This window comes from Vigna umbellata, chromosome 1, assembly GCF_029865625.1.
Source record: "Vigna umbellata cultivar VRB3 chromosome 1, Vumbellata_1.0, whole genome shotgun sequence".
Taxonomy (NCBI): Eukaryota; Viridiplantae; Streptophyta; class Magnoliopsida; order Fabales; family Fabaceae; genus Vigna; species Vigna umbellata.
This window is the reverse complement of record NC_142165.1, coordinates 97,463,389-97,490,348: the sequence shown is the minus strand read 5'-3', so window position 1 is coordinate 97,490,348 and position 26,960 is coordinate 97,463,389. Positions and strand designations below refer to the sequence as shown.

Genomic DNA, 26,960 nt, shown 5'->3' with positions numbered 1-26,960 from the left:
ACCCTCCTTAACCGCGTTTTTAAACCTTTATTGGTATATTTAAATAACATAATTAACATTTATATGATTAAATAAATATAAATATAGTTAAACTTAATCTTGTTAAAAATATTTAACAAAAATATCAATTTTAATAAAAATATTTTTTAAGATTTATATACAATTTAAATTTTGCTTGAATTTGAGGAGGGACAAAATTGTTTAAATTTTAAAATTAAGACTAAATTGAGACAAAATAAAAATACAGGGATCAAATTGAGAAACAATAAAAATACAAGGACCAAATTGAGACTAATATAATGACACGTGGCCTGACAATGACACGTGGCACTGTCAGTGCCATGTCACACTGTCATTGCTACGTGGCACAATATCAGTTTGACACGTGGCATTTTTTTTTAATTTTATTTTTTTAAAAAAATTAAAAATAAATAAAAAATAATTAAAAAATTCAAAAACACCACGAACCGACACATGTCACCTCCTTTAACGGTGTTAGTACAGAACTAACGGCGACGTCTAAATTGATTCAATTTTTCACAATAAGGGACCTAATCGAGAGCATTTACAATACGAGGACCTATTTGAGAAAATCCTATAGAAATAGGGATGTCCGAGATGATTAAACCTAATAATAATAATAATAATAATAATAATAATAATAATAATAATAAGACTTAATACCACTTATGGTCCCAAGTTTTGTCAGCTTTTAAAGAAATGATCCTATTTTTTTTTATGTTCAATGTAGTCCTATAGATCGTAATTTTTTTTCAATTTAGTCATTTTTGCAAAAGGCGTTTAAATCGTTAACGGGCAAATGTCCAATTGTGCAATCAGTGACACGTCATCATCATCTCCTATCTCCAGAAATCCTAATTTCCCCCAACATAGAAACCTTAGCCACCAACCCTAACCGTCGCCGCCACGCTCACGGTCAACCACCATCTTCGCACCTCCATCATCAGACATTTTGAAACCCTAACCAGATGGTCACGCCGTTGTTCCAAACTCTCCGACACAAGCATCGCAAAACTGAATCGCGAGTTCCTCGCGCCTTTGAGCAACGTCGTGAAGCTTCTTCATTCTCCACCAGCCACCACGAACCTAAAAGATAGAAGATCAAAACCCACAGAACCAAAAATCTCCTTCAAACCAGAAGCGTGATTCGCGCTGCAACGGTGAAGAGCCACCAACATGATCATCAACCTCTCGCAAGCAAAATCCAAATCGCTAACGCAAACCCAAGTTTCACCAGCGCCTCTCCACAAGCTTCTCCACCGCGCCTTCTTCATTCACCTGCATGATAAAAACGTAGAAGCAAACAAACTATCACGAAGTTAACCATATCCCCCGTGAAGGAGAAACCCTATTCTCGCGTAACTGCAATCGACCAAGCATTTTCCCAATCTGCTTATGCAAATCTGAAACCCTAATTTTTGGGTGAGGAAAGGGGTTGCCACATGTCAAGCCCTTTGGCGTGACCATCCTTAGACAACTGTGGTCCTAACCACGTTAGCAAATAACTGTCATGTAATTCACTTATTGGTGATGTGGCGTTAATGATTTAAACGGCGTTTGCAAAAATGAATAAATTGAATATAAATTACAATCTTTAGGACTACATTGAACATAAAAAAAATTAGGATCATTTCCAACAAAAATAACAAAAATTGGGACTATAAGTGGTATTAAGCCTAATAATAATAATAATAATAATAATAATAATAATAATAATAAATGATAATAATAATAATAATAAAATAATAATAATAATAATACAATTTTTTTAATGTTAAAATTAACTTTTACTTTTTTCTTCTTATAATAATGTTTACAAATATATATAATATTAACAATTACAATTTTATATTACTTTTACTACTAAATGTATTTTGGTAATCTTCAATTTCTACCCGTTAAACAAAATTTTTATCTGTCAGCTCAAATACTATATTAATTTTCACAAACTTTACTTCCAAATTCACTCTCACTCACCTTCAAGTCCATTCAAAAAAACAACAATCAATTCACTCTCAAATCCATCTATCCACTCTCTCCCAAATTATCTCCTCCAAGTGAACAAAGTTTAAATGATTCTAATTTAGAAAAAAAAAAAAGATACTTTATTTCAGATACCAAAGTTAAAAAGTAGTCTATAAAAAAAGTGTCATGAGACATTTATGCTTAAAAATAAGTCTCTTATAGGTTTTTTATATTATATATATATATATATATATATATATATATATATATATAACTATTATTATCAATAATAAAAAATTACAATAAAAATTATGTAAAGTTTTAAAAGCATTAAAGATATCAATTTAAGAATGTTCCTCTGTTATGGATTATTTTTGCAACATTTTTTTAATATAATAGTTGTATAAAAAAATAAAAAATATAATAATTAAAATAAAGTGAAATAAAACAAATACAAAGTTAGAATATAGATATATTTTTCTAATACGTAGGTTAGGGGAGATGAAAGTCTCAATAGATGTTGATATAGATAATGATGAAGGTGTAATATTTGAAAACCTAAAATATTGAATAAGAGAAATAGAAAAAAAAATCTAAATGAGAGAAAAGATTATCAATTACCAAACAAGAGGGTGTAGTGCAACCAAGAGGAGACAATGAGGCTAAGAAAGTAGTTATAGGAAGAGGACTAAGAGTTAGAGGTGTCATTTGAGCCCCTGGTTCATGGGTTGACCATGATCCCTTCTAAAATCAAGTCCCAATTTTCTAACCCACTTAATAGGGGCGTCTTAAAAGCCCCAACCTCTAAAGCCCCACATAAAGTGGGCTGAGGAAGGGTTAGGATCGGGCTAGCCCCCAAACTAAATTAATTCACTTTTAATGTTTTTTTAGTTATTTCTTTTATTTACTTTACTAGTTCAATAATTTCCAAAATTTACATGATATTTAATATCTTTTTAATTAAATATAAATGTATAAATATTGATTTTATAAAAAAAATATCATTTTTTAATTATAAGTATATTTTAAATATATAATTTTATTATTTTGGAAAGTTAAAAAAGAAAATTTTTATTATTATTTTTATTTGAAAGAAAATGAAAAAAAATTCAAAAAAGAAATTATAAAAGTAACACAGTTTAAAATTCGATTTTTCAATAATCGAATTCTGATATCTATATAAATATTTGAAATATTAATTATGGATAGATTTTAAATTCAAATCTACTGATTGGATGAATTTTTAATATCAGTGTAAAATTTTTATTTTTTATAGTTTATCATAGAAAATTCTTTTGTTGAATGTTTTGTATAGATATATGTACATTAAAAAATTAAACCACAAACTTTATAAAATTTAAAATTAATTTCATGTAATAAAAGATCTAACTTTTTAGTGAAAATCCTTGTTTGGCAAAATTGTTATAAATATCATATATGTTAGTATACAAGATCTAGATGTAATCCTAGTGGTTATAAAATCAGATTTGTTTTCTAACATTTTTTATTAAATTAATATTTTAAAATCAGACTTATCTTTATCCAACAAAGATCAATTTTATTGAATTATTTATCATAATTGAGCCGATTGTAATAAAAAATAATTAAATAATAGATACAATATTTTTAAATAAATAGGGTTAAATATGTTTTTAGTCCCTAAACTATTGGCCGTTTCTGGTTTTCGTCCCTCTTCCAAAGTAAGGTACAATTTGGTCCTCATTCTTTAGAAAAACGTTCGTTTTAGTCCTCAAAATTTTGTTTTTAGTCCTCGTTTTAGTCCTCAAAACGTTCGTTTTTTCGACTAAAACGAACGTTTTTTAAAGATTGAGGACTAAATTGTACCTTACTTTGGAAGAGGGACGAAAACCAGAAACGGTCAATAGTTTAGGGACTAAAAACATATTTAACCCAAATAAATATAATGTTATAATTTATAATACTAAAATTTAAATTATTATTGTATTTAATTATTAACATATAAAATAAATAATAATTATAATAATTATAATAATAAATAAATTACATTAATGTCTCTTAATAAGAAACTAATAAAAAAGACAAATGAATATAATATAAAATACATGAAAAAGACATAAAAATATATAAATTAATGTAAATGACTAAATTATACGTTTCATAAATTTTTTTTAAAAGAATTATATAACTTTATAAATAATAAATATTAATTTTATTAAATTTGGAAAATTAAAAAAGTTAAAAAATTATTAAGTCAAAATTTTAACATGTTCACACCAATTAAAAATAATGTAATTTTGATCACAAATCTTAATCGAATAATATTGATTTAAACTAGTGACAAAATAGATTACCATCTATAAATAAATTCGTTAGTCCATCAAAATTTTACAAATTAAATTAAATTTTTTAACTTTTAAACCTATTTTATGTGGATATCTCTGAACCATCAAATTTACAAACCAAAATTAAGATGAAAAAATTATCAAAACAAAATTTGAAAATTAAGGAATAATTGTATAAAAGCATTATTATTAAACTAATTAATATAAAAACAGTTATGAAGTAGAAAATTAATTTTATTGGTAAAAAAATATAATTACACATGAATCAATTATAGTTATAAGTTATTACTAACAAAGATAAAATGAAAGCTGGATAAAAAATAGACATGATTTGTGATTACTTGTATGATGATATTATGTTTCTGGACGTTAAATTTTGTAAAAAGGAAAGTCCTGACCCTAACCTATAGGGCTTTAGGGGTTTATAGCTCTGTGGTCTTTTTCAATAAAGAGTTTTTTTGGCCATGTGAGTTTTTTTTGGCTCCAACCCACATGGGATAGGACCAAATCTTATTAAAGGGGCTTATTTGACAGCTCTACCAAGAGTGTAAAGTGTATCACGACAAGACTCGAAGGGATGAGAGAAATCAAATATATCATGATAGTTTTTATTATAATTGATATTGTAATTTATTACAAAATTATCACAATTTTCAATTATTATAGTAATTACAAATATAACTGGTATAGAAAGTTTTATATTTTATTGCAAAATTATTACTGAACTTATTATAATAATTATAGTAATAAGAGATATGATAAGTCTTATTTATAATTATGTCATGTTTCACTTATTACTCTTAATACATTATAATTATTATAATAAGTGGTTATAAAACAATTTTTTTGAACTAGTTTATTTAATAAAACTTTTTTTATCAAGTGAGAAATATGAATATTTTTGTTTTTTAGGTTGTTATTTTTAATATAATGAATTATTAAGTTCTTAAATTTTTGTATTTGTTTTAATTTTAATTTTCACAAACTAATTGATGAAATTGTTAAAGTACTCTAAAACTCATGTATTGTTACGACTCATCACGTTTTCATTTTAGAATGAGATAAACGAATATAAATTAACTATAACATAATAAAATTCAATTTATTTAAGGTTAATTATATTTTTGTCCATTAACGTGAAATTTTGAATTAATTTCTAAATTTTGATCTAATTTAATCTCTCAAATTTAGTAATATGTGGATTTAGTCCTTTAAACCAAATTTGGTTAATTTTATTTGACGTTTCACTCAACTAACATAAAAGAAAAAATGTATCAAATAATATAAATAACTCAAATATTATCATGAAATGCATTTGAAACGTCAAATAAACTTGACAAAATTTGATTAAAATAACTAAATTCATAATTCTAAAGACGAGAGAGACTAAATTAGTTCAAAATTTCAAGATTTTGGAGATGGACTAATTTCAATTTTTACTAAAAGAAATAAAAGTATATTTAACTCATTTATTTATAATCTAATTCGTCAATTTAAAATTTATATTGAGTTAAATTGATTCTTATAACCTAAGTTATACGAGAGTTCTCCTTTTTATTCATTTTAACCTAATTAAATTAATTAGGGGCTTTGAATGAATTAGATAATTTATTTAACTTGTCATTACTATTTGGGTGTTAATTTTTTATATTATTTTACAATTTTTTTGCTGTTAATTAATTTTTTTTAATATATAAAGATAAAATATATATTAAAAGTGATGAAATTATTATATATTTATCTTATCAAAATTTAAATGTTATTTAATAGTGAGGAAAAAGAATTGTAACTTAGTGAAATTGTTTTCTAATTATTTTACAATGTCGATAGATAAAGATTTAAAACTTATATTTTATTTTAAAAATTTATTTTATGATCATTTAAATCTTTGAAAGTTAGTAACAAATAATTATTTTAGTTTTTTAGTTTTTTTTACAAAAATTTAACCTAAAAAAATATTCATTTTTCAATTAAGTAAATCCACTAATTTAACTTGATATCAATTCCAATCAATTTTTTTTATATAAGTCAGTTTTGACCGCTACACTTACTAAGTTAAATATATACTTAAATACGTTTTTTAATATCTTAATCATACACTTAAATATATTTTTTAATATTTTAATTATATTATATTTTGATTTTTCAATTTAAAAAATAAATACACTTAAATATATTTTTTAATATTTTAATTATAGTATATTTTGATTTTTAAATTTAAAAAATAAACACATATAATCATTTTAATTTAATTTGGTTAATTTTTTTTTACGTATTAAGTAAGTTTCATAGTTGATATTAAAATAAGTGTTAAATAATATAAATAACTTATATACCGCATGAAACGTGATATGTAAAAAAATTTTAAAAATTATATTTATTTATTTTTAAATTTAAAATTTAAAATATATTAAAATTTTAAACATGAATATTCCAATTTTATGTTAAAATTTGAAAACTATAAATATATTCAATCATATGTTATGTTGAAATTAATATAATAAATAAAAATTATTGTCTTCTTCCTAGATTTGTTAACTTAAGAAAATTTTTCTAGATTAAATTTATTTGTTTGTTGGTAATTCTATAAAAACATGTTAGATTTGATATTTAAGCATATGAAACTCAAACTTAAAAAACAGAAAATAATTTAGGCAGAAACTAAATAATAATTGTAAATATGAGTTAAGGTATTAAGATATATAAGAGAGTTAAATATATAAATTATTTAAATATTTATTTTTTAAAATAAGTTTAGTTAGTAATTTGATTTATATAATCTTATGATCAACAAAATACTACATTTAAACAAAAGGATAATGATATTTTGATAATATTTATTTGACAACATTTTAACATAATTTATATATCATTGTTATTGGTCCAAAATTACTTCACAATCAATAATAATAATCATAAATATCAATATAAACCAATCACAGAATAACATACGTAAATGATATTAAAATATTGTAAAAAAAAATATTGTCTAATATCATTTTACCAACCAAAACGGAGGTGAATGAATTGAGACGGGAGTATACTGTTTTGTGTAGCTTTTGTCAATTGTAAAACAAAACAAGATATTGAAAGCAATTAAATAATATATTAAAAGCACACGTTAAAAATATGCACATCCCTTCTTAAAAAAGCTAGACTAATGGTAATCTATAGACTATATAGGTGCGTTTGACTTCTACACCGGCCCAATCATTGAAAGTGATTGATTTGAAAAAATTAATAATGATTAGTAACTTTCCACATATTTTTTCTGAACCTGTTGAAATAAAAATCATTATCATTTACTTAAATTTTCTTTTCCATTATTGTGACCAGAATAAAATAAAATAAAGAGGAAGCGAATAAAAAGAAAGTTATTTACATTAAAAATTTATAAATCATCTTCATATACTTAAATTTAAAAAATTTAAAAATAATATATTTATAAAATTTTAAATTATTCTTATCAGTATAAATTTATTTTAATATAATTTTATTATTTTTTTATTTAATATTTTTCTTACTTTTGCTTTTATTACCAATAGTATTATTGTTATACAAATTTATTTTTTTATTATTTATTATTTGATATTATCATTATACAAATAATTTTTAATATTATTTATTATTATTGTATAATTTTTTATTTTTTTATTACTATATGATTTTTTTATTATATAAATTTAGTTTAATATTATATTATATAATAATTAATTTTATTATAATCTTTTAGGTTTACGTTAAGTATGATTAATTACATTATAGTGAATTATGTTATATAGTATAATCTATTTTCACGTTATTCTTAAGTTAAATTTGTAAAATGTTATTATTTTTTAGGTTTAATCCTTTCGAACATCCTTATTTCTGTAGGATCGTCTCAAGTAGGTCCTCGTATTGTAAATGTTCTCGATTAGGTCCCTTATTATGAAAAATTGAATCAATTTAGGTCTTACCGTTAGTTCCATACTAACACCGTTAAAGGGGGTGACACGTGTCAGTTTGTGGTTTTTTTGAATTTTTTAATTATATTTTTATTATTTTTATTTTTATTTTTTATTTTATTTTTTATTTTTTTAAAAGTAAAATTTAAAAATGCCACGTGTCAAACTGATAGTGTGCCACGTGGCAATGACAGTGTGACATGGCACTGACAGTGCCACATGTCATTGTCAGGCCACGTGTCATTGCATTAGTCTCAATTTGGTTCCTGTATTTTTATTATGTTGCAATTTGATCCCTGTATTTTCATTTTGTCTCAATTTAGTCTTAATTTTAAAAATTAAACAATTTTTCCCTCCTCAAATTCAAACAAAGTTTAAATTGTATATAAATCTTAACAAATTTTGTTTAAATATATACAAAAGATATATATTTAAATATATACAATTTAAATATATACAAATTAAAAAAAAGAGTTTAATTTAAATATATACAATTTAAAAAAAAAAGAGTTAAAATTGTGGAGGGAAAATTTAAATATATACAATTTAAATATATACAATTTAAAAAAAGAGTTTAAAAATACAGGTGTTATGTTATGTTATTTAAATATATACAATTTAAATTTTGTTTGAATTTGAGGAGGGAAAAAATTGTTTAATTTTTAAAATTAAGACTAAATTGAGACAAAATAAAAATACAGGGATCAAATTGCAACATAATAAAAATACAGGGACCAAATTGAGACTAATGCAATGACACGTGGCCTGACAATGACATGTGGCACTGTCAGTGTCATGTCACACCGCCATTGCCATGTGGCACACTATCAGTTTGACACGTGACATTTTTAAATTTTACTTTTAAAAAAACAAAAAATAAAATAAAAAAAAATAAAAAAAATAAAAATATGATTAAAAAATTCAAAAAAACCACGAACTGACACGTGTCACCCCTTTAACGGTGTTAGTATGGAACTAACGGTAAGGTCTAAATTGATTCAATTTTTCATAATAAGGGACCTAATCGAGAACATTTACAATACGAGGACCTACTTGAGACGATCCTACAGAAATAGGGATATTGGAAAGGATTAAACCTATTTTTTATGTACCTTTTTTGACTTTATGTTCCTAGATAACTTAAATGCATTTTTCTGCATTTTTATGATTGTTTTTCTGTTTAAATTAGTGGATAAAACTACTTTTTTTCTTTCTATATAATTAGTACTCGGGTAGAAATAAATACAGTGTAAGTGAAAAGAGTGAAAAATAAGCTAAAAACTTATTTTAAAAAAATCTACTTATTATTAATAGTATTTTACTTATTACCAAAAAATGTTTTAATAAATCTTATAATTTATTATAAATGTGATTTATAATTAAAAGTAACTTTATTTTTTCTACTTTTTCGTATTTTCTCTTTTTCATTTTGTTAAGTTTTCTTTCTACGTAATCACTTTATACCAAAAAAAAAAGAAAAGTTGGTAGACGAAATTCGATTGTCACTAGCTAGTTTGTTTGGTCATTCCAAACAGCTTTTCATCACCACATGAAAAACACACTTTCCATTGTCCATTGGTTTCTGCACTTTTCAACGAATCCTATTTCGGCGGAATAATTAATTACATTTCAAAGACTATATCAATGTCAACATTGTTTTTCTTTTCTTACTCATTTTTATTTTGTCCTTTAAAATTTGTCTGAAATTTTCCACAAAAATATATTTTTTCATATTTTTAAATGGATATTTCGCAGCTTTATTTTTTAAAATAGTATAGAATATATAGAAATCAAATTCTCAATCCATTTTTTACATTGTCTGTGATAAAATTAATGTAATTTGAGTTTCGGAGGGCCAAAATTTAGAGAGGGATTTTTATTCTATTTTTTATGTTTATCTCTTGTTAAATACTAGTTGAAATTCGGTCTTAAAAAAACCGAATATAAAATGAGTTTCATCACCAACAATATAAGAAGACATTGAAAACTCAAGTTGCTAAATTTTCACCTATTATAATATTTAGTTTTATTCTAAAAAATAAAATTTATTTAGATATTATCACTATACTCTATATCGATTGATTTACGTAACATTTGGTCAATTACATAAAAGTCAATTCCGAGAATCGCAAAAAATGTCAGTTGAACTGTCCGTAATCGAGTAGACAACAATTTAGTATTTTACACATTAAAGATTTCACTATTTTATTAACAACTTAAAAACATGTTTATGAGACATTGGATCGTGATTAGGTCAATCCTGTTCAAAAACTCACTTTTTGAAACTTATAAATATAGAGATAAGGTGAGGTAAGAAGGTAAGTGATTGCATTTATTGGACATTTAAGATTTGACTGTGATAATTGATTGGTATAATTAAAAATTAATTTGAGAGTCATACTCTCTTTGATAGGTATCCATCCGTTGGATCTTATAGGAAAGATTCTCTAAAATATAGAAGAAGAGAAATAAACTAAACTAAGTAAAATGGTTTAAAATATGAAAGATACACTTATTAAACCTACTAATCGAAATACTTATATTAAAATAATATTATTGTTAGGAAGTTTTCAAATTTATTCGTAAGAATTTAATCTTTTAAAATCACGTTATTGTGATTTAAGTTTCAAACACTTAATTAGTAAATATTAAAATGATTCAAACATTTTAGAATATGACGCAAAAAAATGTTAAATTAATAATTCACAACACGAATATATTTCACTTTCTTTCTTCTTTTTCTCTTTTTGGTAAAATATGTTGGTGTTGACTAAGAAGGCCGTGAGCACCACATGAAAAACACAGAATAATAATATTATTTATGGCATGCGTAAGCACAAGAGGCAGCGGCAATAATTGAAGTAAGATGTGATTTGTGACGCATTGCGCAGCTAATGGCAAGTAAAGAACAGTGCAGCAGACAAGAGAAAAACAGAATAGTCATTCATTGACTTGGTTCCATTCCAACTAGCCTCTATTTCCCATTTCCTATTTCCTGGTTCAATTTTGCCTGTAGCAAAGACACTGACACCAAGCTTCACAAAAAATATCTAATGACACCACCAGACACATGTAAGCCTCACACGTGTAATACATGGTAGACAAATTTCCTGTCATAAGTACAGGAGACAGACCGACAAACAGTTATAGCCACATCACATTCCTATTAACATTCAAGTCATTTTAAACCAATACCATCAAGACCAAATAGAGATTAATTTATTATTATTATTTTATTTTAATTTTTATATTTAACTGAATTTATGAATTGAAAACACTAAATCAACTGATAAAATTGCGATAGACAGATCAACCGATTCAAGAACTCAGGTCCATTCTGTCATACTTAATCATAAATGTGTAATCCTTTAATTATTATCCTAACAATTTTAAATCACTGCGGTAAAGTTAATAATATATTAGGGAGACTTCTGCACCCTCCTCTCTGTATCTTCGTAAAACTTATTTTTACTTTTGTTAAATCTTATAATTTTTATTATTAAGATAATATTTTTCTGTTAGATAAAGTATTAGAGACTCGTTTATTCTTTTAATATTTTTTATTTTATCATTTGTCATTCATAAAAGAATTGAAAATTTGAGCAGCATGTCACATCACTCAATATCTTTTATCATTCTTCAATCACGATTTTTGTGGCTGTTTGTAACACTGACATTTCTTACGACTCTGTTATAAGACGATCGAGAGGCAAAAGTATATTCGGATCCTTTTGGAAAACAAGCATTTTCAATTTTTTATTTAATACGATGATAAATTGTATAAACTTTCATGTTTATTCGTATTTATTAGTATTATATTAAGAAAAAAATATCAATATTTAAGTATTTTACGAGTAGGTCTTCCAAAAAAAACATGTTTGAGTGGAGCATTCCTGAATGATCACGAAACAATGAACAACAAACGTACCGTACAAGTTAAATAGTTGCAAATGCTAATCACAATCTTCGTGTGTGATTCATTGGTGCGCATGCTGTATGCATAACCAATCGATATCTGTTGCTTTCAACTTAAAAAGAGAGAGTCAAATTTCAAACTAAATTATCAATTTCATCCAACAATGTTTGAATATATGAAATTTAATTTATGACCAAAACTCATAAATTTATTTAAAATTTCACAAAAAATAATGTTATTAGAAAAATAAACAACGTTTGCATAAAATAAATAATAAAAAATATCAAATTATGTGGTATATTATAAAACTTCACCTATAACAATTAATAATAAAAACAATATATCATTGATTCAGATTGTATTTATTCATTTTTAGATTATAAATATAATATGTTAACCAATAACTGTAATTTAATTGGTGTGATGTAAGTTAGAATTGATTAAACTAAAATGTTTATATATTGGTAGGTTAAAACTGTTAACTCATTTAATTTTAGAATTGAAAGAGAGGGTCAAGGTCTCTAAATCAATTTAAGTTATTACAAGTTTTAAGTAAAACTGAGTTGAAAATAATTGCAAATTTTTATTAAGATCAAAATCGAATTAAATACATATAGAACCTTACTTATTTGGATTCAATTCGTGATGAATTACACTTATTCACCAAGTTGTGATGAAAATAAAGTACATTTTTACGTAGCCAATGACAACCCAACACAAGTAAAAAATAGAATAGAAAAAATATACACAATCCATTGGTTTGTGATCTCCTTTCAACTTTCCTTCTCCCTCGTTTGTTTTAACTCAATCAAAATTTATCAATTCATAGGTTATTTTTCCTTATATAATAGAGTTTTCGATTTTCATCACTAGTAATATTAACATATGTCATGATCATTATTAGTAATATGGAATTTAGTTCCAATTTTTATATTAGAAAAAGGTTGATTGAATAAAAAAGAACTAAAAACCTGCAAATCCTTAAAATTATATAAGTTAACCCGTTTTTTTTTTAATTCATGAGTAAGTGAATTAAGTTGGATTGATCCATCAAGTGATCAATTGATGATAGACTTGTTAAGTAGTCTCATTTTGATAATTTTAATTCATTTTAAAAATGTATTTTTTTACTTTTTTTTATTTTTCTTTAATATAAAATTTGAATTAATTTCTAAATTATTTGAATAACCTTCAGAAAAGAAATCATCATATCAATACGTATATAATGAATATATGTTAATTCACACACATATATATTATACTTGTAAATTTAAATATCATAGTGATATGCCTGTCAAACACAAATACTAATACTATCTTTGGATTAGGTAGAGGAAAGAAGGAAAAGAGGAAAAAACAGACAAAGAGAATGAGAAGTAAAAGAAAGAAAGTTATTTAGATCGAAGAAAAAGATAAGTAAAAAGTTTATAGTATATTTAATTGATGTCATAAAAAAATAAAATTAATTAGGTAATTACTTTTCCCAAGAATGAGTATGCATTAAAATTTAAAAATAATTAGTTTATAAAATTGAAAAATAATATTTTTTTAATATCATTTCATAAAGTTACATGAATGTATAAAATAATTTGATTTTTAATATAATTCTACTCTTATATATAAATTTAATTTTTTTTTAATACTAGTTTACAAGAAAACAAAATAAGAAATTACTAAAATTAAATTACTATTTCATTAAATTATGTCAATTTTAAATAAAAGAGAAAAATGTGTATGAGATAGAAGTGGATACATACATACATATATATATATATATATATATATATATATATATATATATATATATATATATATATATATATATATATATATCGTTACAGTTATCTGCATCGAAATATTTTTCTAATATTTTTTTTATCTTATTCTTTTTTATATTGTTTAGTTAAATTCAAAATAATATAAACTATTTTAAAAAGATTTTTAAATCTATAACCAATGCATCTATTGAAAGAGGTCCACCTAAAATAATATATGCAAACATCAGTCCTTTAGACAGAAATAGTAAATATAGGGAACCAAACACTGTAAATGATAATGCTAAATAATATCTAAATAAAAATTTAATTATCTCAAAAATTAATTATAGATATTCATCTTAAAACTTAAACTTATAATAAACAAATTCAGTTCAAAAATAACTTTAATTGTATTGTTTTTGTTGCCCGTGTTAGAGTTTTTTTTAATTATCATTGGTTGCAGAGCTGTATTCTTAGTTGGTCAAGTTCAATTTCAATTCTTTACCAAGATTTAAAATTTATCTCTATCAGTTGTACATTTTCTTGTCACAGTCTGTTTCTCAAACTAATAACTTGAGTGGCACCAAATCCTCCACTCACCATGTTCGAATTGCAGAGTAATGACTTGAAGACAGTATCAGACTCAGTTGTTCCCTTCCACACAAAAGGCAAATCTTAGTATTGGAATTATTAATTCATTTTGCCTTTCAACCAAGTTTAGGAGTGCAAACCTTTCTGCATTAAGCATTTAACACGACACAGGTGCAAACTATTAACATTCTTCCCCTATATATTCTCTGTTCATTGCATAGTTTGCTGAACTTATTCTGTTTGCTGAATAAATCATATTCACCCAAACATATTATTAACAACATGTTAATCTTATTAGCCCCTGGTTTAATGGATAAATTTTCTTTGCAGGACTGTTGTGTGCTTCAACTTGGTATATTTTAAGCACAAAGAGAATCAGGGATAACTAATCCATCTTACACGACAAGATACCCCAAGGTCTAAATCATCCTTATGAAACTCAATTTAATCTTCAGGCTTCCATTACATTTATGAACTCACATTCATTTAATCATCTTTAGATTGTATTAAGTGATAAGTTTATTATTTCAATGAAACATCAGAACAACTTGAACTACTGATCAGTATCCATGTTCCTGCTATACCTTGACCGAAAGAATACAGTCAGTTACAATTTGGTGGGTTCTTGGAACATTTATATACAGCAGACGCAGGCTGCTTGTATGCAGGAATGTCACTGGGATCAACAAAGCGGACTTCACCAGGTGAAAAAGACAAATCCCTGTGTCTGAAATTCAAAAATAAAAGTGATATCTACAATTAAGTAGCCAAAAACAAAACCTTAAAACTATAGGGAGTATGGCTTAAGCTTGGAACCATGCAGTTACCTTCGTAGGTCTAGTCCTATCAAACCAGCCTGAAGAATTGTCAAGTTGTCAGAATCAGGCGAAACTATAATAACGGTGTCACCTGAGTACTGAGTTTCGAGAATCGACATAAGTTGTGTCACACGAACAAAAACATCTGCAACACTCTCATTCGGAGTTCCATCATCAATAGGAGGAGGCTTGATGTTTGGAGATATACCATCTGACGCATACACCTGCGCCATTTGAAGGTCTTACTCTATCATTTCATATGTTACCACCTCTCTTTGTGGGTGTGTGACGAACTATAGCTCATGATAATTAACTAAACAAATCCAATGGTATTTAAAGAAAAAATTAGATGGATAAATCCTACTTCTGAAACAGATTCCAGTTTTTTTCCTTCATATGCACCTAATCCACGGGCATCAAGAAAGCTGAATTCTGGGACTATATAGCTGAAATCAGAGAATTTTGCAACAATAGTGAGGCTTTAAAAGTTGAGGTTATAGTTTAAAAATGAAATAGAGAAAAAAAAAACAGCAAACAAACCTACGGGTAACTCCATTAACAGAAGCAATGATCTCTGCAGTCTGGTAAGCTCTTTGAGTTATAGCAGACCAGATCCAACAACCTTTGTCACATGCTCCCATTTCTTTCAAATCAAAAGCTGCTTTTATAGCCTGTTTCTTCCCTCTTTCAGATAAGCCACTATCCACTGAAGTCTTCTCCACGGGGTTGGTGTTGATAATTCCCATGCTCTCGAACTCAGACTCACCAGCTCTCACCAGAAAATACCTGCCCAGATCACCGCCAACAAGGTAAAAACATATTTATTACTATTCTCCGCAAATTAACACTTAATCACAAGAGAATCACTCACGGAATTACCGGTTGGTCAGGCGTGGTGGGGGCATTTGGAAGAGGCCGCTGGCACCGGCCACCGGCTCTGTTACGGACAGAGAGGTTGCGAATGAAAGATTGAAATTGAAGGAGATGGTGAATGCGGTGGTGCTGAGGAGGTGGCGTCGCCGGAGGAGGACGTTTACGGGTTCCGGAGGATGAGACGACGGTTGGGGTAGGGAAAGAGAAAGTGCTTCCCTCGTTCGATTTGGTGCCAACATTTTCTTCCTTCGTATCAATGGCAGAGATTTACAACCTTATCAATACCAGCGTCTATAACAGACCACCACATCCAACCTAAATAAATTCAACTGATTTTCATTTCCTTTCAGATAAATTCAATCTGAATTAATTTTCTGTGTTATGTAACTAATTTTATAGATTGGCTTTATTCACGGATTTGGTAGAGCCTTATGCAATGAATTTGAATCTGAAAAGATTTAAAAATAAATTTTGTTAGAGAATTATTGAAAGAATTTCAAAAGATTTAAAAGTAAATTTTGTTATTATTTATTTGGATAGATTTGGAGATAAATGAGAATGAATTTGAAAATAAATAAATAATAAATAAAATTATTTTTAAATTATTTTAAATTTATTTTATATTTTTTTTCAAATTCATTTAAACAGAAGAAAAAGTTAATGAGTAAAATTATTAAATAATATTGTCAATATTTACAATAAGATAATTATAAATTTACTTCTCTTTTTGTTAAAGGCCGGAATGATTCCTATACAAATTTCAGAAAACTCTTTTTGTGTTAAGTGTGTTTTTTGTTGCGTTGTTTTAGTAGTCTCTTTATTTTATTTTTGAAAACTAGACTTACAGTAGGGTGTATGTATAAAGAGATATTGATATTGCAGTCACGCAGTGACACGAGATACAACTTAGATAATAAACACGTGAATAATTAAGGTTGTGTTTGATTTAAATGACGGATTTGAGACCAAGTGAAATGATGGGGTGTAAAGGAATAGAAACAATATTGTATAGTTATTTGTTTTAAGAACAGAGATAAAAAAAAAAAGTGAAGAAATTTAAGAGTAAAATTTATAAAAGTTTGAAAATGATTTGATGCATGTAGTGGATAAAAAATACTTTAATAAATAAAATTGTAAAATTATTGTTTTTATCTTCATAATTAAAATTATTATAAAATAAAATGTAATTATTATTATTAATGTAATTATTATTATTATTAATGTAATTATTATTATTATTAATGTTATTATTATTATTAATTAATTAATCGTGATAATAATAATAATAAAAGCACATTTAAAAGCATTTCACATTTAAAAGTGAAGAAATTCAATTAAAAATAAAAGACATTTGTGCAAAATGATTTATTTTGAATTTTTTTTATAATTCTTTCACTCATAAGAGGATCTATTAAGTCTTTTTTATTTAAATTCAAATATGATTTCTTAATTTAGTGTAAATAATTGGAAGCAAACACAATTCGCTATAGTCCTTCTCATTCAAATTTAAATATGTTTTTTTTTAAATTAGTGCAAATCATTGGAAGTAAACACAAATGTATTTGCTTCCTCATTCATTATAACAATACATCATGAAAGCAAACACTAAGTTGTGGATATGAAAATTTTTCTCTCATCTTTATTCACATGAAAAATGAATATATTTGTATCCATGCCCATCTTTCTTGCTGTTTCAATATCAATTAATTATTTTCTATAAAAAAATAAAGGGTTAAATATGTTTTTAGTCCCTAAACTATTGACCATTTCTGGTTTTCGTCCCTCTTTCAAAGTAAGGTACAATTTGGTCCTCATTCTTTTCGAAAACGTTCGTTTTAGTCCTCGAAAACTAACACCGTTTAAAAATTTGGTCCTCATTTAACAACAAAATGAGGACTAAAACCAAAGTTCCGAAGACTAGAACGAACATTTCTAAAAGAATGAGGACCAAATTGTACCTTACTTTGAAAGAGGGACGAAAACCAGAAACGACTAATAGTTTAAGGACTAAAAACATATTTAACCCAAAAATAAAAACAACAAAAAAGAAAACATAATATTATTAAATATTCGGTATAAAAAAAATAACGTACTTTCTTTTTTTAAATAGAATTATAAATTTTATTTCAAAATACCAAATAACCGATGTGATAAAAGTGAAAAAAAACATATAAAATAAAACACAATTAAACATAAACAAACTTTTATGTCAACAAAAAGATATATTACTTTTGAAAATGTTAAGGAAACAAAGTTAATAAAGTTTTTTATTATAAAAAATAAATATTTAAGTTACAAATGTTTTAAATGATTCTTTATTTTTTTCCTCTAAATTATTAGAAAAAAGATCTTTCATATTGTGATAAGAGAGAAAATACTTTGAAAAAATACTTTGAAGACGTGAGTAAATTTTACAAAATAAGTCAAACCATTGTAAGAGTAAAAAAACTATGTAATAAAAAAAATGTTATACTAATTAATATATATATATATATTAAGTTACCTAATAATTTATAAGTAACTTATTGTTTTGGTAAAACTCACCCTAATATAAGCCTCGTGATTATGACTTTATTTCCAAAACCTTAAATAATTGTGAAGATCAAGCATTAAGTAAAAACAAATTTACAATAACTTGACCTTATAGGTTAGATAATCTCATTGGTTATTGAATCATCAAAAGTAAGTCTTAAATATGAACTAATAAGGCAAATAAAAGTTTAATAGTTGGTAAACTTTCTTAACAAGCTTGACCCAAGCAAATGAAGAGGATCAAGGCATTACATGCAAAATATGTATTAAAATGAGAAATGAATAGTTTCAACATATGAAACATATTGATTGAAGAATCATTTTATTATGATTTTCAAGTGTTTGACAATTAGGTTGAATATAAGACACTAATTGTCAATGTTCTTCCAACAAAGGCATTGGCATTACAAAACTCTTATATCAAAGTGATTTAACACTAACTATTGGAAATTGGACAGAGGAGTTCTAGGTTAGAGACCCCTTATTAATGAAATATTAGCATTGAGTTATTAACCTGCTTGTGAGTAATATGGAAATCCATATCAAACACATTTGTCAAAAATAAAGTGTTTGTGTTGATGTCTTATCTAAGCTCTTTAGCAACAAGAAAAAAAAAGGATGACTTCGTTTGATCATCTAATAAACACTTTCACTTGCACAATTAGAGAGAAGAATGTGGAGCACCACCATCATAAACTTGTTGAAAAGAAATAAACATGAATGACCTTTACCAGACAAATGTAATATGAAAGAAGTTTTCTTTTGAATCCTCTTGACCATGACAAACTTTTTTAGTGCCATAAAACCTATCAACCAATTTGATATTGTTCACAATTAAGCTCTCAAGTATTTCTACTCCATTAGCACATGCATGAAACATCAATGACTATTTATACTTTGAAGAGTAGTCTTTAACACTCATCATTACGCATTTATTTACAAGTAACAAAGGAAACTCCTTTTTAGCAAATTTCACCTCAAAATCTTCCTTTGTGATCTTGTTAAGTGATTTACTATAATACAAGTCATATTTTCTCTCGAGTTGTAGTTGAGTTCATGTTCGCTTATGTCATCCTAACATCAAAGAAACATGTCCATCAACTTGACATCTTTTTAGAATCACTCACTAAAGACATAATTACTAAGTCTTGGACAAGTTGAAAACCATAATATATTTGAAATTAACAATCAAGAAAGTAGTCCTTAGCCATTTTAACATACATCCTATTTTTAAACTCCAAATTATAACAATATTGAAGTTATATTGCTTTTGAGTTGTTGGATTCTTTTAATCTAACAATCGACGAGTAAAAACTCATAATTTTTTCAATCATCTTTAATGCCATTATTACATACACCAAGTTTGCATCTCAAAATGATATCATATTGATTCCCCCACCCATTTTTCTATTTCAAGCTTGGGTTCAATGTGTGGATATAAAGTTGACATACTGCTACCAAAGAAAAGAAATAAGTGTTATTTTGAAAACTTTTCCTCCATTTAAATCTCTTTAAGTCTAAAGTAGTACACAAATATAAATTCAGCATAGTTTTAGCCAAAGAAAATAGGTGAAATTTTATTTCTAAAACCATTCTTCACTTATTCCTCATTTAATCGAGGGAGAAGTACAAAAATAAGAACTTGAAATCATTTGAACCAACTAAATAGAAACCGAAGATAATCTTAGTCAACTACACATGATAAGTTAATATATAACAAGTTTAAAGCAAACACACGCATATAAGTAGTCAAGAAACTAATAATGTGTTAAGTTCATCTTAAATGTATGGGCAAGATAATATTAATTTAATTAGTGTAAAAATAAGAACTTGAAATAATCTCCAGCAACTAAATAGAAACTAAATAGAAACTCAAGGTAGTCTTAGTCAATTAAACATTACAATTCACTAACACACAAAAAAACATTTTATGTGTGTTATTTTAAGCTTTTTGTGTATGTTAAAGGTCACACGTTGTAATGGAAGACTTAAAGTTATATCTATTATCCTTAGAACATAGTAAATTAAAGTGTGTTGCATAATAGACATTAATTTATGTTTGTTGTAGAGACAACAAAGGTAAATTTTAAGTATTTTTTATTTTAATTTTATGCCAAAATTTATGTCTTCTAAAAGCATTAGAAATCAATATATAATACAATAATATACCATAAAAATTTTCATAAATTTCTAAGTATTATGTGTATCTCAAATAAAGTTGTAGAGTATGGAAAATGGGTAAAAACTACTACAAAAAAAAATACTGTAAATGATAAAAAAATTTAAAATTCTAGACCTCTAGTGCCCTTTAAGGTTTGGTTAATGCATTCGTCATTCATTTCAAACAACTTTTATTTTTGGAGTGTTTCCATTTGAGGTTCATAACAAAACTTATGACCATTTAAAGTTTTTAACCATCAAATCTTGACAACTTTAAAAATTTGTGACCAATAAGTTAAATGTAAATATTTTACATTTAAATATGCACACAGAAATTGAGTTAAAAATAATTTTCTAATTATTTTTTGTGAATTTTACAAAATCAAAATCATATAAGTCATGCTAAAAGAGAGGAGAAAATGAGAAAAATCAATTTTAATAACATGAGATGCAACCTTTGATAGATAAAAATACCAACCTTGTAAAATACAATAAGGAAAAATGAAAGTTTGAGATCAAACAAGTATCACAATATCAAGATAGAGTAAAATAAACTGAAAAACTTGCTTCTACGAGTTTTAAGTCGTTTTTATATTTTGGTAGGAGGTTTCACACAAATAAAAAGAGGAAAATAAAAATTGACATTGTTTATTAAAATTTTAAAAAGATAATTGACATATATTCACTTCCCACCAAACCTTAATTTTTCATCTGAGATAGCTTAATGTTATTTAAAATTTGTTTGACCTACAATTAATATTAAAAAAAATTATCGAAAGACGATTCGATGTCAATTTACATAAAATATTTTAAAATATATTAGCATACCTTTTTTAAGATGAAAATTTACTACCCGTATACAATTGGAGACGTTGAAAGCTCTTTTTATATCAGTGATTTAATACATAAAACTTTATAGTCAAACACACTTAAATAAATGATCAAGTCATGAGTTAAATTTATCTCATATTTTTTTATTTAAATATATTATATTCACAAGAGGTTATTTATGTTTTGTAGAATTATAAACAAAAGGTTATTATGATGACACTTACAATATTAGTCTCTTTTCACGTCAAGGACCAAACATTGTCCATAAACTAGGACATCGTGTGACTCTCACCACATAACTCATTATACTCTATTTGAGTATGAATAATTATCAGAGATCAGGATACCTTCTTTCTGATCCTCTTATGTCAATGCATACACTAAGATCATCCTCATTACAAAATAATTTCTTTGTGAAATTCTTTGAGCATCATCATCACGCATATCCACACAAATATCATCACCTTAATAAGTCATCATAATACTCATAAACATACATAAAGTCCATTACAAACCTATCTCAAATAGTCAAAGAAGAAAACAAATCTAAACATACACATTGATGCTCAGAGGTGGTACCCAACACTAGACCTCTCGCAAAAGATGACACACAGCGTCAGTCATGGCGATCATCGCCACTCTTCTTGTAAAAAGGTGCACTTAGTGATACTTTTTGACTCTCGGCGTCCTTGAGTGAAAATGATCCAGACCTACAGTACAAGAATGATGCTTAGCAACATCCTAACATCGCTTAATGTTAAACCATTCGCAAAAATAGGCCACCAATGACACCCTAGTTTCGTTCAGCACTATACCAACTATCAACACTTGTATTTTCTGATCTTAAAGAAACTTATATTTGTTTAATTGATCAAAATGCTATTCATTTCTCAATGAATTTGTTTCAAAATAGTTTTAAACATGAAAACTTGTACCACTTGACAATTGTCCATATTATAAATCTTTTAAACTCACAAAGCAAAGTCCAAACCAACAAGATTCAAGGATCAAACATTTAAACCATAATTTCAATAGATCATTCAAACCATAATTTCAACAAATCATACATACCAACAGATCAATAATTCAATCAATTCACCGTACATTTATATAATCAAAAATTTCAAAGTATCTATAGCTTATAAAAACAGTGTAATTAGTTTCCCTTACTGAGATGTGGAGATGAACTTGGTCTAAGAAATCTCAAATATCTTCCAACTTATAGAATGTCTTATCTATACCTAAGAATAACACAAATACAAATAGGACACTCCATTAAAATCACTTATTAACATAGACTTATATCGACGACTAAAAAAATGTTGTAAGTGAAAAAAGGTTTACATACAACAATTAACAAAAACATGCCAAAAAAGGGGTTGAAAATCAACTTACAAAAAAATAGGACACTCCATTAAAATCACTTATTAACATAGACGACTAAAAAAATGTTGTAAGTGAAAAAAGGTTTACATACAACAATTAACAAAAACATGCCAAAAAAGGGGTTGAAAATCAACTTAAAAAAAAAGAAGTTGATTGCTTCAAATTGAAAAGATCGCCGCAAGAATCAACCTTATGGTCTTTGTTCTTAAATCAAACGAGTTGAAAGTACCCTAGAAAAAAGTCAAAGAACTATAGAAAAAGGATTGAATATGTATTTTAAAAATAAAAAATTCATTTATAACAAAACTATTTATATTAGAACCTTTTAATATTAAAATAATTTAATCTTTTTATTTTTAAATTATCACTTTTAAAATATCATTTTAAATCTCTACATTATTTTAGTTTAAAAAATAATTACTTAGATAATAAATTTGAATATATATATAAACATATTTCCTTTATATTTATATATTAAGAATAAAATTATAGGTTTAAACCCTCGTTTGGTCCTCGTATTTGTGTGGCAATCTCAAGTGGGTCATCATTTTTTTTAGTCTCAATCGGGTCTATAAACTTGTAAAAATGAGCCAATTAAGCCTTCACCATTAAGTTTTCACTAACGGCGTCTAATTGTGATGAAGTGTTTATGTGTTTCATTACGTGTAATTTTTATTTAAATAAAAGAATTATGACATGTCAAAATTGAAAAGTGAATGAGAGATTTGGAAACCACCGCCCATTCTTCTGGATGTTATTTGGAAAAAGCCTAACGGAGTGACCGACTCGGCTCCATCGCTTGTGGATCCCTCCGCAAACTAAGTGTTTTTGGTCTCCAAGCTGTTGTTGCTACTGCTGCCATTGAAAAACCCAAGCCATTATCAGATTTATCATCATTTGTTTTATAATTAAATATAGGTTTTAACCAAAAATTGAATACTTATGAATTTCTCACTGCGAATTTTTTTTTTCTTTCTTGAATGGTACTATATCTAATAGACTAAAACTAGGATAGGGTTAGAGCCTCAAGAAGTACCAAATGTGTCCAATTTGCAATCATTGTTACCTAAAAGTAAATACAGTGAAGCAGTGTAACGAATACAAGGGAGGGACGGAAGGAGATGGTAAATATAATATTTATAAATATTATTATTATTTTATTTTAAAAAAAAAATTCTTTTGGAAAAGTTAAGAAAGAGTGAATAGGTGAAGCTTCGTTGGAAGCCATGACCATGGAATAAGGGTTTTTTTCTTCGATGTTTCTTACATCGGAGTCTTGCGAAGACTAGAATTTGGAGAAGTTTGATTAAAGAACACCTTGAATTGTTACCTTTTACATTCCCTTGTATATTATTGCATTTATAACTTCTACTACTCAAACTCTTTTAATTTTCTTTTAACTTTTTTTTTTAAATCACTGATGGACATGTCTTCTTTTGGTTGATGTTTAATGTTTTTGCCACCCTTTCCACATATAGTGATAAAATCCATGAGTGAACGTGGTCTTGAAAGCGTGGCTTGTATAGGAAGGGTTTAGCTGCATCTTCTTAGTGCTGCAATTTGTAGACTTTATTTTTAATGTTTATGGTCCTTATTTTGCTCAGTGATCTAAATTGTTTGGTTTGTTGTTGTTTGCTTGAATTGAATATTTGGTGTGCGTGGTTAGAAGTGGAAATGTAGAGGATTTAACTATTTGTTTATTATGCGTGTGGAACAGAGAAAGTTTGCATGAAGATGAGGAGTTTGATCAACATCAAAGGCAACTTGCTGCTCTTTTGGTGTCAAAGGTATATGTGCTCTATTAATATCTGAGTCACTAAATTAGATTGGCATTGACTATGATGGGATGTGTGTTCTAGTTTAAGGTGCATCTGCCTTTCTGTTCGCTTGGGAAGTGCTTCAGGTTCAACTCTGTCGTTCCTGTGCTTCAGGTTCTGCATTCACCTTTCTGGTATATCCTGCGCTTATATTGGCATATATGGGACAAGTTGCGTATTTGTCACATAATCATGATTATGATCTCTAAATCAGATTCATCTGACAATAAAGAGCACTGGATCAAAATAGATGTCTATTGTAAGTGTGCAATTACAAATACCAATAATTACTTCTCAAATATACATATATAATGACTGAGACTTTTAATTATACTGCAGACTTGGTCTTGGAGATCTGAAGAGAGAAAGGGAAAAATAATTGAAGATCCTACAGTAGCAATATATGATATGATATTGTTAAATCCAGAGGTTGGCAAGACAACTAAATTAACCTTGTATGCACCTGATATTCCCCAACCTGCACTTCATCAGAAGGAAAATAAAGTGTTGGCACCAAGGCCAACTAGCCTTGTTCGTGACGGTGGAGGGACAGCGAAACCTCTCTCTTGTGTGTGAAAAGGTCAAACCGTCGTGTTCAGTGTAGTTGATGGCACCGACATGTTGCAAATGGTGATAACCCAGAGACAAACAGAGCAGTGGTTTCCAAATCTCTAATTTCTTTTTTAATTTCGTCAATTTAAATAAAAGTTCTACATAATGAAACAATGCATGTCAAGGTTGTCACAATTAGACGTTGTTAGTGACCACTTAACCGTTTAATTGACTCGTTTTTACAAATTTATGAAGACAAAAAAAATATGATTCATTTGATATTGTCACACAAATACGAGAACAAACGAGAGATTAAACCAAAATTATAACAATTAACAAGATTTTCAACTCATTCAGTAATGATGACTGTCGGCATGTTTTGGTGGGCCGCCTACGGACTGGGCCACTTACGGACTGGGCCACCTACAGAATCGTAGTACTACATGTTTTCCACAATTTACTTTATTGAAAGATGGATTATTTTCTTGCTGCGACAAAGCAATAAATTATGTTCTTCTAACACACATTTTCCAAAAATTGAAGAGACACAATAGCTACATAAACCAACTTATTTAAGTAAAATTAACTAATATATTTCTCCCTTTAAAAGAATAGTAGTTTATATTACGGACCTAAAATCGTTTTAAGTCTTTGTTGTTATCCGGGGCTGCTACTTACCCATTTTATTACAGCTCCATTGTCTTACACCAACTAAAGTGAAAAAAAAAAACAGAATGAAAACAAAGATTATTTTAGTCTTCTATATTTCTTTCAAACATCTCTCTTTTAGCTATTTTTTTAATAACTTTATATAAATTTAATATTATAACATTCTTTTTTTAAAAGAAATAATAAAAGGTGATTGCAACCATTTCATTTTATAAATTAACATGTGGTTGTTATCTTCTTTCACTTAATTCAATTAATAAAAAGACATGTGATTTTCTAATACATGTCAAATAGTGCCTATCATATTATATTGAAGAGATTTCTTTCTTTATCTCCCTATCTATTTGTCTTTTTTTTATATCTATCTATATAATCTTGTCTTTTTTAAATTTGGATAATTTTGTCTATATAAAAGAAGATATGTGTACATTTATTTTTTAATATAATTCTTAATTGATTTTTTAAAGATAAAATTTATTGTTAAAATGGTCTCCACAGTTTCAATTCTATTCACTTTTTTATCCATTCATTAATTGATTTCGTTTTCTTTATCTTATTTATCAGTTTCAACATTTACTTACAGTTATTTCTTACTTCTCCCATGTTTTTTTTAGATATTTGTTGCTACTTTTCTTTTAACATTCATTTTTCAGGTTGAAAATATGAGAAAAATATTCATAAACAAAGAGAAACAAACAATCAAAATTGCAATTCAAATACAGTGTAATATAGGGTGAAAATCACACATCTTCACATTAAATAAGAGTGAAATGCATGTTAGATAATACACCCAAAGATACACTT

General features: G+C 26.5%; 1 protein-coding gene and 1 long non-coding RNA gene across 3 annotated transcripts; one reads left to right on the top strand and one right to left on the bottom strand.

Annotated features, from left to right (window-relative positions):
• Positions 1 to 14,926: 14,926 nt before the first annotated feature.
• LOC148206938 (uncharacterized) lies at positions 14,927 to 16,560 on the bottom strand. 2 transcript variants are annotated; one of them, XM_088104994.1, is made up of 5 exons: positions 16,216 to 16,560; positions 15,877 to 16,122; positions 15,701 to 15,782; positions 15,346 to 15,560; positions 14,927 to 15,245 (listed from the first exon to the last, which is right to left on the bottom strand). In XM_088104994.1, the coding sequence occupies exons 1-5, from the start codon at positions 16,446 to 16,448 to the stop codon at positions 15,122 to 15,124; spliced, it is 900 nt and encodes a 299-aa protein (XP_087961120.1). In that variant the 5' UTR covers positions 16,449 to 16,560; the 3' UTR covers positions 14,927 to 15,121. The 2 variants fall into 2 exon arrangements, with proteins under 2 accessions (XP_087961120.1, XP_087961121.1); XM_088104995.1 differs by having other exon boundaries at positions 16,208 to 16,474.
• Positions 16,561 to 24,387: 7,827 nt separating this feature from the next.
• LOC148206937 (uncharacterized) lies at positions 24,388 to 25,730 on the top strand. Its single transcript, XR_015786633.1, has 3 exons — positions 24,388 to 24,905; positions 24,978 to 25,194; positions 25,275 to 25,730. It is a non-coding gene; the product is annotated as an uncharacterized LOC148206937 (long non-coding RNA).
• The last annotated feature ends 1,230 nt before the right edge of the window (positions 25,731 to 26,960 follow it).

Bases quoted from the DNA above. Each gene is read 5' to 3' on its own strand.
- LOC148206938 (XM_088104994.1), bottom strand. From the start codon at position 16,448: ATGTTGGCACCAAATCGAACGAGGGAAGCACTTTCTCTTTCCCTACCC. The intron at 15,561-15,700 runs GTAGGATTTATC...CAAATGGCGCAG, and splicing joins AACTGGAATCTGTTTCAGAA to GTGTATGCGTCAGATGGTAT. The intron at 15,246-15,345 runs GTAACTGCATGG...TTTGAATTTCAG, and splicing joins ATAGGACTAGACCTACGAAG to ACACAGGGATTTGTCTTTTT.